The sequence below is a fragment of the Halichoerus grypus genome, chromosome 12 (assembly GCF_964656455.1).
Source record: "Halichoerus grypus chromosome 12, mHalGry1.hap1.1, whole genome shotgun sequence".
Lineage (NCBI taxonomy): Eukaryota > Metazoa > Chordata > Mammalia > Carnivora > Phocidae > Halichoerus > Halichoerus grypus.
The window spans coordinates 93,110,958-93,126,704 of NC_135723.1; the positions used below are offsets into that span (position 1 = coordinate 93,110,958).

At 36.8% G+C, this 15,747-nt stretch overlaps 1 protein-coding gene across 3 annotated transcripts in view; it reads right to left on the bottom strand.

Annotated features, from left to right (window-relative positions):
* Positions 1–2,783: 2,783 nt before the first annotated feature.
* BRAF (B-Raf proto-oncogene, serine/threonine kinase) overlaps positions 2,784–15,747 on the bottom strand; it is a 165,533-nt gene continuing 152,569 nt past the window's right edge. For 2 of the 3 annotated variants that reach the window (XM_036111323.2, XM_036111324.2), the window contains 3 exons: positions 12,190–12,324; positions 8,489–8,642; positions 2,816–2,978 (listed from right to left, as the gene is read on the bottom strand). In XM_036111323.2, the coding sequence (XP_035967216.1) occupies positions 2,956–2,978; positions 8,489–8,642; positions 12,190–12,324 (312 nt within the window). In that variant the 3' untranslated portion in view covers positions 2,816–2,955. Of the gene's footprint in view, positions 2,979–8,488; positions 8,643–12,189; positions 12,325–15,747 lie in introns of all 3 variants that reach the window. The other variant, XM_036111326.2, reaches the window with a different exon arrangement.

The window sequence follows — 15,747 nt, forward strand, 5'->3', positions numbered from 1 at the left end:
TTCTTTTAAGGTGCATATAAGTACAAATGATCATGTTGGATTTTCTACTCACAAATCCCTTTTATAAACTACTTTTGGTCAGTGTCATTTCAGTGGCAAAAGTACTAGACCCTAAACTCTAGTTTGATGACAAAAAATCCATCAGGAATACTCCATATTTTGAAACAATCTTTTATGTCCGCTCTCAGATTTTTCAGAAGGCTTCGCCTCTTCTTACCCAAGATAAAATACGCTAGAGAAGGCACTGCGGCCACTTTAAGGAAAAGACCGGTAACTACGCCCTGACGGGCTAGTCCGCGAAGCAGCCACACACTGTCTATACAAGTTATTCATAAAGTGCTTTGCACAAACAAGGACTTCTTCCTTGTATCTTCTTAGGAGCTCAACAAGTCTATCTGTAGTCTAAACATCAAAACATAAGAGGAAACCCCTTTACCATGTCATTTGTAAACTAGAGAAAAAACTATTTGATGGAAAAAAGGGATGAGAAATACTAGAATTTTATTTCTTAAGGGCTCTATAAAAATCTCTCAAGAATACCCTGAGCCTGGCTTCTGACTGGGCACAGCTTCCTCTGAGACCAAGTCTGCTCCCCCTTTTCAAGTGAGACAGCAACCTATTCTAAAGAGACTGGAAGAAGAGAAGTGCCGGCCTTCCCGCGCTAAGCTTCCTCCATCACTAGGGCCCGTGCTTGCGGGGCTCCTGGCCCCCGGGGCCGCCCTGCAGCCGAGCTGCCAACCCGACGGCAGCCTCCACCGGCTCCACAGGACCTGCCTCTTGTTCAAACCGAGCTCTCTCCGATCGTGGTGAAGGGAAAGCAACCAGTTTTAAAAGCATGTCTGGGGACACATTTAAAAAGAAAAATACGCACAAGACGCTCTTCAAATCAGCACCAATCTTCGCAATTTCTGACTTTTGTAAGAAACTGCCCTGCTCACGTGGGACTTAAGAATACACTGCTTTTCAAACTCATTAATAACTTGAGGATATTTTCCATTTTACTAGGACAACCTTTCACAGGTCTGTACCTCTCATGTAGGCCTTCCTCTGAATACAGGTATTTTAGTAAAAAGCATGGAATGGCAGTGAGCTTAATAGGCTGGAAGATAGTGGGATCAGTTACAATTTGAAATTTTTAAATAACAACTTCTAATTCCCTGATTTATTTTATGGGTCCTGTCTAATTTCTTTAAGGTCCTTGGCTACAAAGCTTGGTTGGGCTAAGTACATTTGATTTGATTTACATTCCTAAATCCTGGCAAGAGATTCTAAGACTCATGATAAGGGAGATATTTGTCATTAATACATCCAGAGTCACTTTCTTTGTTACTACTGCAATTTATGCCACCCTTTAGTAAAGGCCAAAGGAAGCTACGACTGGGTTCTATTTTCCACTTACGCAAAGATAAAGAATGATGTTTCTAATACTACAGCATCTCTTTCTACAGAAACAACTGATGTTAGGCTTCACACACCCTCCCTCTGTCCCAATACACCTAAAATTGCTCTATTCTCTACTTGGGGAACTCAGCTGCCAAATTACCCAACCTTTTGAAGACCAGGCTTGGGAAAAAAGGAAGGAGGAGAATGAATGGAGACACCACCATTTTTATTTTAGGTTGCATATTCTAGATAAAAGACTGGAAAGAGGATGGAGGATGTAGTGTAGGAGTAAGTTGGAGGAAAACATGAGATATTAGTAAAGATGTTAGTGTGGATCCAGCAAGTACCATTAATTTAAAAATTATAAATATCTGTCATTATGCTAAGACTCCCCATATTTAGGTAGAGAAAAGGATAATTACCTTTCTTTAAAAGTTGTTTATATAACAAAAATACAATTTTCCAGGATATATAATTCTGGTGGGAAGTATTATTTTATTCCAATTCAATTAAATCTGAAAATTATTTTCTTTTTAATAAAAATATAATAGAAGAAACTCAGAAATTAAAACTTGTACCTTACATTTAAATTACATAAATGTCTCACACATTCAAAACTGGTATCAAGCAGTTTTGTAGGCTTTTAATTAGATACTGCCATGGCATTTTGTGCCCTGGACAAAGTAGCCATATAAGTACTTGATGACTGGAAGAGCTTAGGAGGAAGATATCAACTGTATTTTCCTGAGAACTTGCTACATTGTGGAGGGAAAAAAAAAAAATCCCCAACACTTGTCTTCATTGCTGGACCCAGGGAGAGAAGAAGGCAATGCGTGCCAGCACTTTCCAGCTGCTTGGTTAGGCAGACACCCTCAGTGAGCAGGGAAACAAGGCCAGAAACCCAGTAGGTCAGGAAAAAGATGCAGCATTCCCTTTTCCCCTACACCAAAATGTATCTCCTCCTCGCCTCTCATTCTCCATTTAAATAAAAGAGCTTCACCTGATAAAAATTTATCAAAGACTGGACATGCACCACACAGAAAGGCCATGCTGCATTTTTGTTCCATCCCTCAGAAATGAACTGGTGGTGACTAGGGGAAAGAGCTCCACGACAAAATCCCAGAACAGGAAAGAGAACGATGCTTGGCGACTGCAGCTGCCCCGTCAGGTGACCAGCCACACACTGCTCTGGTGGTTAGAAGGGCAGAGCTGACTGGCAGGCTCTCCACAGCCAATCTCCCAAGCTGTAGCAGCAGGTTCTTTCCATCATGCCTGACCATCAAAAGGTCAGAACTCAGGCTCTCTCCTCTTCCTTCCTGGGAGTGGGCAGACTTGTATGCACGTGGTATTTGTGTTGAAGAAGAAACACTGGCAGCAGAGAATTCTGGTTCCTAAAACATTCTTCCCTCTTTTGTTGGATGGGAAATTCCATTCTGTTCCACACCAGCTTATGCATTGAAAATTCTGTATCTTTAAAAAAAGATTTGAGGAACAGAACTGTGTTTTGATGTTAACAAATTGTACGAACACAAGACTTAAGAAATAAGAGTAGATGTTGCCATGATGGTGTGGCTACTTGAAGGCTGCAAATTCTCCTGTAGAGGGAGAACAAGAGCTAATTTTAAAAAAGTTATCTCAAATAACCTAGAGACCTAGAAAAGCCTCACTGAAACCTCACTGAAAGGTGACTCACTATTATTACAAATCTAGCGACATCATCACGAATTTAAAAGCAAAAATGGCTGAAACACATAAAATAATTTATAATATGTAGAATATGCTTCAGTTCTATCAATTAAATATCGAGTCTGCAGGTAATTTCCCAGTTGGGTTTTACATGCTATGCTGAAAACCTTTCCAATGAACAAAATTTCTCAAAAACAGACTGTAAAATAGTGAGGTTGATTTGTTGAATACTTTACCCCCAGTTATCAACTCATTTCCATTATTATAATACCACTATTAGAAAGGAAGAAGCAGGAATTATATCCCCCATTTGCAAAAGATAAAATTAGGAGGTCAAATGATTTGTCCACATTACGCATTTGACTGAAGGAAAGAAAATCTAGACTATTTTCTAGTTCATTTCCCCTTTCAAACCACCAAACAATTACATGGGGGCACGTGTCGCTGAACTTTCCTGAATTTGAGGGCTTCGTGCCATTATGTTTCACCCAGCATTTTGTCCACAGCTTCTACTTGTGACTAGAGGCCGGTTCTGCTTCTTACATACATTCTAGCTGATCTCTGGGGGTTGGTTAGCAACCGACAACTATCGGAATGCAGCTGGCCTTAACATCCGTGTTCCGTAATAAGAGCCCGTGATGCGGGTCCAAGCAGTCACTGACATGAACACACTCTGTCATCTAGGAGTGACCTGTCCACTCTCTGAGTCCAGCAGAGTCCAGCTGACTACCAGAGGACACTGGTATGTACCCACAAACAACAGACTGCTAAGGACTAGCTGACTGAAGCCCCAGATCGCAGGCTGATAATATTAGTGACTATTTGAGTACCTGCTATAGGCCAGGTGCCTCACTGAATGCTTGACGTACATTTGCATCTAAGCCTCATAATAACTATAAGGCAGGTGCTATTACTTCTCTTAATTTATGGAGGAGCAAGCTGGGGGTTTAGAATGGTGAAGTAATTTGTCTGATATCTCACAGCTAGAAAATGGCACCGTTAAAATACAAGTTCAGGGGTGGTTTGTCTTAACAATGAACACACCCCTAAATAATTTTCAATAATACCAGTTTGTTTTCCCATTCTGAATATTATTACTAATTGGACTGCAGATAGTGATACCATCTCTTTCTAAGGATTCCTTCTACCAAGCAAGTAATCATGGTATTGTGAGTCAAAAGATCAAGGAAGGGTAAAAGAATTATTACCTCATATTTAAAGTTAAAAAGTCTGTGAAGGGAGTATGGGATTGATGAAAAAAAATAGCCACATTACTAAGACCTCGGAGAGCCAAACATGAAGAACATAACCACAGAGGGCTATTATGTTAATAGTCTCTAGAAATCTATAAACATTTACACTACCTTTGCTTATGGTTTGAGTACATTATGGTTTGAAGGTTGCTATTTTTTCCAGTATTTTAATACATTTCTTTAAAGCAATTTTCAACATTCTAATTAGTAGTCACTGTATCTTGCAGAATCTAAATCTCATTAAAGGAAGTCAGTGTGAAAATAGGATTTACTTAGAAATCTTTATTTTAAAAAATGGCTAGACTTTAATCTATTAAGTGAGAATATCAAAAGTAATAAAACTCTGTCAAATCTTATATACCACATTAAAAAATAACTTTAAAAAATCTTCAGATGTTTCCCATTAGTTATGATAATTGACATTCCACTTTGTTGTAGTGTTCTACTCTACAAACTTAAATGTTAGCCTTAAAAAACAAACAAAACCCCACAAAACAACCTCCCAAAGTACAAACTCTTACCAAGAAACTCCAAATCAGACACCAGTAAAGCCAACCCTGAAGATCATCCTACCACTGTCTACTCTTTCTAATGGAATGCAGTTCTTATTCCATAAACAGACTTCAGGTCCAGGAATAAAAAAAGACAAAAAGAATTCAAGAGTTTACAGATCAATAAAATTAAACTCTTTCTATATATGTCCCTGAAATCATGGAGAAATTCAAGGAAAGATGGGGGTAACAGGCAATGGATCTGCTTTTGGGGAAAAAAGCATATTCTTTCTTGTATATCTGGAAATTATCTATTATCCCACCTCCTATCCTATTTTATTTGAGGTAAGAATTATTTGAAGTGAAATATCCAGAATACTATGTGACTTTGAAAATCTCAGTATATTAACTTAATTATTGCCTGAAAAATCAGAGGCCAAAAATGAAGCTTTTTTTTTTCAGGTTGAGAATAATCTAAGTTCTATTTTCCATTTGACTTTATTTAAGACTAAGGTAGAGAACATTTGGGAAGGCCCTGTGATTTTAGATACCTCAAATATCAAGATTTGTTTATGTGAAAGCTAAGGATTTTATTAACTAGTTTTAAGATACTACATAATTATTATCTTTTATTCCCGAATTGAATGTATTTCAGTGGCTGTTACACATATAACAATCTTCTTAAAGGTAAAATATGCTATGAAAAATCGATTTGCACAGAAATCAATCACTGTTTTAGATGTGGGGGGGGCAGTCACCTGAAACCAGAGTAAGTCTCATTCTTTCTTTGTGGTGACCTTTCAGGAAGTTTCAAAAGTATGATAAACATTCTGGCACAGACACACTGGACTTCTTAAATTCTTAAGAGAAATTATCACAGGAGAGATGAAAAATTGAGTAAAATAAAAAGTGCTCTAGAAATGCTTAATAATTCTCAATCTAATAAGACTGTAACTGACAAAATGTTTTAGTCATGAAGTACCCATTCCATAATATTAAAAAGAAAAAAAGCAGCTCATTTCCTTAAATTGAAGGACTCACTTGAGACAGAGGCCATTTAAGCTGGTGTGTTAAACAGTCACTATTTAAAGAGGAAAATTTAACTAATGCTTTAGTATGTCAATGGCTAGGACAATATTTAATATCTGAAAATAAACAACCTAAAGCATTTGATTAAATGCTGTGATTCCCTAAACTACTTAAAATCAAGAAGAAAAATCGTAGTCCTCATCATTGACCAGTAAAACTTCTAAAATGTAAAACAAATTTTACAAAAAGGGTGCTTGCTGAAAAAGGAAATCAACTTTAATAAAAATACCTGGGGGTTGACGTTTTAGGAGTAAAAGCAGTCACAAGAGAATGAACGTCCTTCTGTTTCAATTACCTAGTTAGAGAGGTTAACTCTACGTATGGTTAGAAAAATGATGTTTTTCTTTATTTGGAGAATATATCTAAAATGAAGTACAAAACCAACACAGAAAGGGAGACTACACTACCATGTCATTCTACTGCTCCCTACTTGTCTGCGTCCGTGCCACCTAAACACCTCGCCCTACCAGACTGTTCCTCTTCTTCCACCAACACTTCCAATGGGCTCAGTTTGGCAAGAAAACTACTAGGTGACCCTTTGGAGGTACAAGGGATCATGTGAGAGGGCATAAAGGAGTTTCTGAGCAGTTCTCAGTGCTCAGCAATGCCCTCTGGCAAGAAATTGAAAGTCAAATGCAGATAGTTGGAGGCTGGGCAGTGGTCAGTGTGGGGAGTTGTTGGGGGGGGTGAGCAAAGAAAGGACAGTATGAGTGAAACAAGTACGCTGGGGAACTATAGAAAGAGCTATATCAATAAAAAGATCCTTTGACTCTTGTGCCTTAAAATGCCCAAACCTTTCGGCATTCCACAGACCAATGCAAAAACTTTGTTAGCTACATGTTTGCTGTTCAGTTTGTGATAAACAAGACCCTATTCAGTAATTACTAATAATCATATCTTTAATATCACTAGAGGATTTAGAAATCCTACACTTTAATGTTTTCCAACATGTTCCATTCTTTTATGCCTTTCTCATTCTTATTTTTGAAAACAGGAGAGAGGTTCTTTTCCATTACTCTTGCCTAATTGAAAGGCATGAATCAATTTTGAACAACATGAATGGTATTACTTATTTCAAACTACCCAGATGAGGGGGGCAAAAGGTATGCAATGCTTCCTACTGAGAAGTTTTCCTGGATGAAATCTCACCCATTCAAATTAATAAAGTATTTTAAAAATTTACTTGTGGCACTTAAAAACTAAATCATCATTAAAGTCTTCCCAATTTTCTTCTTTATTGGCTTCAAAGTATGGTATTTACACAGATGTTGTCTGTGTGCCTGAATAACCCCAAACTGTCAGTTATATTTAAAAATCATCACAGTTCCAAACTGAACAAATGAAAATGTATTTAAGAGGCTGGCTTTTGCTACTGACTCTGAAGTAGAGATGGTAATTTCTTTGATAAGATGACAGTGATACTGCTTCTTTCATTTTTGATTCCGAGTAAGATTTTGGCTCACAGTAAGAATATACTGACTGCCACAGTACAGTCATTTTCTACACAAGAAAATTTAAGTATTAGAAAGCACTAACAAATATTTCATACCGTGGGCTACAAAAAGAAAAAAAAAAAGACTAGCCTTCACTCATAATAAGAACCTTGCTGGGCAAAGAATATAAGGAGCACAGAAATTTTATGACACATGCATAAAGTGATTGTTAAAACAGGCGTCATGAGAGGTAAATATAATCTAAAGTAATAATTTTTAAGAAGTCCATTACCTGGTTGTTTGGCAACTAAAATATCTAAACAAACAAACAAACCCCAAACTTCTCACAGAATTCTGTGAAGCTTTTTTAGGGGAGGAGGAAATAATGCATTTGTAAGGAAATTCAACTTCTATGTGTGGGGAAGTATTATTTAAAAGGAACTCCAATTTTTAGTATTTGCCCAGTAAAAATCCAAAGTTCAACCATATTACTCATGTCAAACATGTCACTCCTCAGCAGTATCTTTGGTTACCTGCACCCACAGTTAATAAAAAGAAATTCAGTCTATTGCTTTGAGGGAATAAAGGACATCCATATTTTCCAAATTGTAATAAAAAATAGTTACAGAAAAAAATATTAAGAAAAAAAATAACTTATCCAACTCTAGTGACTTCTTAAATTAGATCTGTTTGGATTAACTTGCCTAACACAGGCTAATCTACTGTCACCTTCCACCTGCAAATCCATGCGCAGGAGTGGTGCTGTTCCTGGGAATCCCTAATGGACATGTGATAGCTAATAACAAAAGGTGCATGAGAAAAGTTTAACTGAAGTTTAATAATTAGATTAAGCCAGTAAACAAATCTGGAACAGGAAGTAAAGCCTCTGGAAGAGGCACTGCAAAGTTTAGCAATGTCTGTGCATTTTATAAAATGCTTGGATGTTGAAAATCCAATGCTAAGTTTACACTTTAGACTGGGAAATAATTATATCTAGTCTTTAAAAACCTGCACATTCTTTGGTTCATCTTTTTAAAAAAAGATCTTATTCAATTGAGCAAATATATAAGCAAACTATATTTTCATGTCCTTGGTCCCTACTGCCCTATACTGGCGCACTCATTTAATTTCTTTCAGTGGACAGGAAACGCACCATATCCCCCTGCCTGGATGGGTGTTTTTGGAGAAGCACAAGCATATAGACTAAAATCCTCTGTTTGGAAGCCAGCCCGATTCAAGGAGGGTTCTGATGCACTGCGGTGAATTTTTGGCAATGAGCGGGCCAGCAGCTCAATAGAGGCGAGAATCTAAAAAAAGAAGAAAAAAAAAAAGAAAAAAAGAAAGTAGAATGAAAATCTAGGTGGTGTTAATCTTTAAAATCCCCATCATACTTTACAAGAAAGCACCTGAAATCTTACACTGTTTTTGGTATTATCCTAAATGTCTGAAAAAAATACCGAATAAACTGATACTTTTTCCTTACAAAGAAAAGAAAATGACCAAACTCCTATAGCTTTATTTTTATTTATTTATTTATTTTTTACTCCTATAGTTTTAATTTCTGTGAACTGAATGGGGAAAGTAACCTATAGTTAGCTTTTATTTACATTTGAGATCATTTGCCAGCCTTGGAACAGTAAATAATAAAAAAATTTAAACCAATTATATGCCTATTTCTCACAAACCACAGTCCCTTTGGGGAAGAAGATGGAGTGTCAATCAGTAAAGCACTAGATGACTTCACAAACAGAATCATCAGAGCAACTCATTCTTTAAGAAACTTAGTAATGGGAAATGTCTTCCACATACATAATTAAAAGTAGGACCCCAATGACCCAGGCTGCTAGTGGCACAGGAGTGAGAAGTGACAGGTGACAATCCAAGAGTGGAGAAGACAGGCAAACTACAGATAGACACCAATACACGAACGTAGAAACTCCGCATAGTTTAAGGTACAGAGAAACGGGTTATGACTCTTAAAGGCAGACAGTATGATAATGGATATTCATAATCATGAGACATACGTGTAAAAGGCTTGGCACGATGCCTGGCATATAGTAAGTACTCAATAAAACTTCAGCAGCCATTACTATTATTATTTTTCTGAGCTACCAAAACTTTTTTAAAAGTTAAACTGTAATCTGTATGATTAGTATAAGGCAAAGAAGCAATGTTACAAAACATTTTAAATTACAAGCATAACACACAAATAAAAATTCAAATAATAACAGAAAAAGTATAAGTCCTACCTTCCAGGGGTAACCACTGTTAAAGAGTCTATACTTTCTTCTGGACCTTTCCTATGCATAAACATGCACATATGAAAACAGAGCCCATCCCCACCCTCATCACCATTTAAAGTGGTATCATACTACACATATTTTTCTGCATTGCTTTTCTTTCCCCTCACTAACATCCATGCTATCTAGACAGCTACCCTGATCTTTATGTCTTTAATTTTTTCTATTATGGTAAGCATTTTTGTATATATCTGAGCACTTGTGGAAGCAGGTTCTGCAGCATACATTTTTAGGAGTGGAATTACCAGAGCAAAAAGTATATATATTTTAAGTTTATGAATTCTACCAAGTCCTTTCAAAAGGCCAAACCAATTTACATTCCCAACAACACTGTTAAAAAATTTATAAGGAGGGCTCTTCCTTACTTCCCAACACTGTTCCCAATGCTGGATATTGCCAATCTGAGAAAATCAAAAAGTATTTCACTGTTACTCTGCATTTTACTGACTATCACAGAACTTTTAACATCCTAAATTCATTCACCATTTGTATTTCTTTGTGAATCACCAGCTCCATATCCTTTGCTCATTTTCTATTGATTATTTTTTTTACTTATTGGTTTGTAGGAGGCCTTTGGATAATACCAATATTTATACTTTGTTATACATGCTACAATTATTTTACCTTACAATATTATTTTTATTACATAGAAGTTTAAAAACTTCTAATGTAGTCAGACTTGCTATCTTTTCCTTTATTACTTATGGATTTTGCCTCTTGCTTATTAGGGAAGTCTTTCCTGATACCTCAAGCTTACAAAAATGACTTCCTATTTTTTAGTTTTGTTTTTTACATATAAATCTGAAATTTGTGTTTGTATATAGTGTGAAAAGAGATCTTATAATGAAAAATTAAAAATAATACTTAAAAGGGGTAGCCTTCAATAATCTGAAAAATTCAGATATGCATTTCATTTTCTGATACCATGCACAGAATAAAATGTTACTTATATTTAGAAATATGAACATTTTTCCCCTTTAAAGCACTTAAAAAATGGGCCTATAGGGGCGCCTGGATGGCTCAGTTGTAGAGCATGCAACTTTTATCTCGGGGTTATAAGTCTGAGCCCCACGTTGTGTGTAGAGATTACTTAAAAAAGTAAAATCTTAAAAAAATAAAGTGGGTCTAGGAATATAATTTCCATTATTAATGTACATCAAGCATGTTAAACAGGAAACTCTAGTACCTGGACCATGAAAAGAGAATGTGGTGTAGGGTCCTGCTGATATTGGCCAACAACACTGGTCCTTTTACTTTGATAGTCTCAAGCCAGTGGTTTTCTGGGTTAAAAAATTACTCTTCCTCAGAGAAATAGTAACTTAGAATTCCAATATGTAAAACATGTATCTACCCACCCTGAGAGAGCCCGAGAGACTTGTTAAAATTCTAAATTCTATCTTTAATTCTTTAGATAGGAACAAAAGATCCACTCATTCCTGTAACAGTGACTTCTAAGAGATCCAGCTAGGAGTGGGTATTCAAAAGCATAATAAGGTTCACAAAAGACCAATTCAGTAATTATGGTAGCTGAGTAATTATGGGAGTCAGCCCTTCCCACCTGAAAACTATACTGATTTATCAAGATCCATTTATATAGGGCTATCCGGAACTTCATGAGCATCATAAAAAACTGAATTTATATTACAATATCTACAGAACCTAAACTTTCTAAGCTTGTTCAGGTACTTAGTTCAGTTCCTGAGGCTTACAAAAGATTAACTTAAGGGCTTCAGCCTTATACTATGAAAAGATAAAAAGCAATGGTAATTTTCCAAGAATCAGAGAAAGGCAGACAGTGCCAACAGGTGCCTTTTCTTTTTGCCCCAGGTAGAAATGCTCCTCCAAAAGACCCAGTATTAAAGGGAAGCTTGGAATTTGTTTTACCACCAGGAAGAATTAAGGCAGCAGTTCTCAAAATGTAGTCTGTGGAAAAACTATTTTCATAGTAACACTAAGGTATCATCTGCCTTTTTTACTGTCATTATTTTACAAGTGTAAGTGGAGTTTTCAGAGGCTAAGTGATGTAAAATATTGCAACATAATGAACGCAGAGAATCCAGATGTCTTCTTTTTGCAGAGATTTGCAAAAAAGATAAAACAATGCCATTCTTTTCACTAATTCTGTTGTCTGGGAAAATACAGTTCTTTTTCATAAAAACGTTAACATGTAATGATTTTATTATGTTTAAATAAACTTTTTAAAACTTAGTTTTCATTTCTAAAATGGCAATTATTACTTACATAAACAAAAGCTCTTTGGGGGTCTTCAATAATTTTTGAGTGTGTAAAAGGGTTGTGAGACCAAAAAGTTTGAGAACTGCTAGACAAAAGCAAAGTCTTCCTGAATATTCTGTACTGGGATTCCGAGTTTTTAGATATCCCACCATTCAACCTTTATATAATCATCTTTATGTCATTACTTATCAGATGCCTGCACATAATCACATGGAATCCAAATCCACAAAATACAAACTGTGTCCTCTAGAAACTATTTAAAAATCTGCATCTGAGTATTAGTCTGTCCTCTTAAGTAACATATAAAGCTGCTGCTTACTTGGGGAAAGAGTGGCCTCTCATCTCTTTTCTTTTTTAGGCACTCTGCCATCAATCTCTTCATGGCTTTTGGACAGTTACTCCGTACCTTACTGAGATCTGGAGAAAGATATCCTCGTCCCACCATAAAAATTATCTGGGGAGAGAAAAAAATCATACAACCTTGTATGATAAGTTGAAAAATACATAAACATTGAAAATTCAACAAGCTGTGCATTTATGTGTACTTTTCTGCATGTACACTGTACTTCAATAAAAAGTTAAAAACACAATGCTAGTATTCTGATTCTTATACATCATATCGTGGGGAACCAACACTTATTGGGCTGTAAGCTGAAATCTTCAGGACCTGTGGACTATTGTAAAGGTCTCCTAATTGCTCCCCAGGCTTCCAGTCTCTCCTTATGCAATCCATTTCCCACTGCCAGGGTAATCATGAGACACACATTGGATTGTGCCTCTTTTTCTACTTTAAAAAAGGAATTTATTGAGTACTTGTTGGGCATCACACTAAGTCCTTTATATATATATATATGTAGCAGGAACCAAAAAAGTTCACCTTTTAGCAGTTGTTTTGGCATCTGCATTTTAAATTCGTTTGTTGAGGGAATGGAAGAAATGGGGCATTTAGTTATGTAGGCCTGAGAATCAGAGCCTCCTCTAAAAAAAAAAAAAAAGAAGGTAAACCACTTGGGAATTAAATTTTCTGTTTAATAAAGTAAAAAGGCTTGTCTTCCCTGGGTGCAGAGATGTATACTTTTTCTGATTTCTTAATTTTTAAATTTTTGGCTCTTTTTAGAATGGACAGAGACAGACTTTAGGAGTCTCGGGACTCTGTAAAGAGAAAGGGGTTTTGATCTTAAGAGGGAACAGGTCCAACATGCACAGACTAGAGGCTAGGTGGAGAGAGCCAGTAAGAGATCCCCTGTTATAGATAGGGCAGAGCTTACAAACTTTAGGGACAGTCAAGTCTGATATCCTAACTTTATATTATTTCCTGTTTGGTGCTGTAGTAACTTTTGTTGATTAATAAATGATTATTTATTATAATCATTAATCAATAAATATAAGCTGATTTATTATAATCATTAATCAATAAATATAAGCTGATTTGCCCGAGCTCCATGGAAGTGGAGGTGTAAAGCTTATCCTCCTTTCCCACTGCCCCTGTCAGAACTGCCCTTCTCCTACTTTATAAAAAGCACACCCCTTACTACCCACATGGAATTTAACTATAGTACACATTGCTCCAAGGTGTAAAACTGCTGGGGTAACAATGGGACACTTCCAGATACTGGTATATAACTAGGCTCTAATGAATGGATAGCAAATCCCTTCGCAAGACAGCTGGTTTCCAATTCTTTGCTTTCAGCAAAATTAACTGAATTGTCAGCTAATTGTAAAACTTACTGACAAGTTATTATGTACTTTTTGGTATATTATAGAAATGAGTTCAAATAACTGAATGATATATGTATGGTAAAGAATCAATCTTGCCCAGAGAGAGGGCTGGCCTTTGCCTTTGGCTCGTGGGAGGTAATCCCTAAACCTCTGACAGGTCCTGCCTGATAAGAGTCCTTTTGTTTACCTGGGAGCCTTGGGCTATGACAGATAGTCCATGCTATCAAAGTGATTTATAGAAGGGATGTTGAGTCATGTAGCATCAGCTAAAACTAAGGTCGGCCACAGAGGTGGTCAACCATATTGACTTAACCCGAGCCCCGGTGATAACTCTGGATTCGAGTGAATTGGTTGGCAATACTCTACACACTGTCACACACGGCTACCAGGAGAATTCAGTGCTGTCCACGGTTACACTGGGAGGGGACACCTGGGACCTCCACATGTGGAACTCTCCTGGATTCTGCCCTATGTGCCTCTTCACTCGGCTGTTGTGATAAATGGTAACTCTAAATACTAACAACCTGGAGGGAGTTCTGAGACTTACTGAATGGCTGAATCTGAGTGTGGTCTGGGGGACCACTGACCTGTGCATCTGGGTACAACAAACGCCTGATTTTTCCCATCTTTGTATCTGCTTGAACAATAGTTCTCAGTGCTTACTGCTTTAAAAATAAAAGAAGGAAAGGAACTGATGCTGTCCTACCTCATTTTAGCAAAAGCCTATTTATCCACAAACATATGAATGAACTGAAAAGAAAAGCCACATGTTGTTCATGAAGACACACATTTCCAATAAAATTTTACCTTCTATGTCTCTATATATCAACACTTACATTTTCATCAGTTATATATTAATAATTATTAATAACAGTATAATTCAGAATTTTAAAAATTAACATTCAAAGACTGAAGTCACAGGAAAGATTCTAAAGTGGAATCTTTTTTTTTTTCTGTTTAATAAAGTAAAAAGGCTTGTCTTCCCTGGGTGCAGAGATGTATACTTTTTCTGATTTCTTACTTTTTAAATTTTTGGCTCTTTTGAGAATAGACAGAGACAGACTTTAGGAGTCTTGGGACTCTGTAAAGAGAAAGGGGTTTTGATCTTAGAGGGAACAGGTCCAACATGCACAGACTAGAGGCTAGGTGGAGAGAGCCAGTAAGAGATCCCCTGTTATAGACAGGGCAGAGCTTATAAACTTTCTAAATTCTAAATTTAAATACATATTTTTTGTTGCAGAGATGTAACTTGAGTGATCAGTAAAAGCCTCGAAAGCATAAAATATGTTAAAAATGTTTCTTCAAAGAGAAAAAGTTCCAAAAATTAATGAATCTATTTTTTAAACAAGTGATGGTAGGTATCAAGTCAGAATGGCTTTTAGATTTCACTGGATACACTGAAAAGAAGGCTATAATAGCTTTATTTTGAAATGTTAATATAATACACAGGAAATCACATTCTTTGCAATTATTTAAACTTAAAGGGAAGATTTAACCCGGATAATACATGTATAGAAGATTTAAGTGGCACAGACGCAGTAAAATCAGTAGTTCAATTTGAAATTCTGGGACTGACTGGTTCCTTTCATTACAATCCACATTCAGCCCTCCCGGCATCTCCGCCACTTCATTTACTCCTCTCTGTGTTCCTGGAGCAGTGTCTGCTCATCAGCCCCTGCACTGCCTCAAGAGAGTGGTAAAGCTCCACTAACAGCACGGCCTGTGTTTCATTCATCTTTGTATCCCTCTATATCCCACAGTGCTTTGCATATAGTAGTTTTGAAAATTTTTTATTAAAATAATTTGTGTGTTGATAAGACACTGGTACTTATCATTTCCTATCTCTTGTCTCTTGAGGTATTATGCTTAGAACCCAGCCACCGGGAGAAAAACAAAAAAAAAGAACCCAGCCACCAGGCTGTAACCAAGTCCATGCTTTCTATGAAGAAGTCCCCACAGAAAGGCCCATGTGGAGAAGAACTGAGGCCCCCAGCTCTTGGTCCTGACCAAGCTTCCAGTGGACAGTTAGCACCACACCTTGTAGGATGTGTGAATGAGTCATTTTGGAAGTGGATCCTTTAACACCCAATGAATGCACCCTAGACTATACCATGTGACGCAGAAATAAACCTTCCTTACTGACAGCAGCCCAAACTGC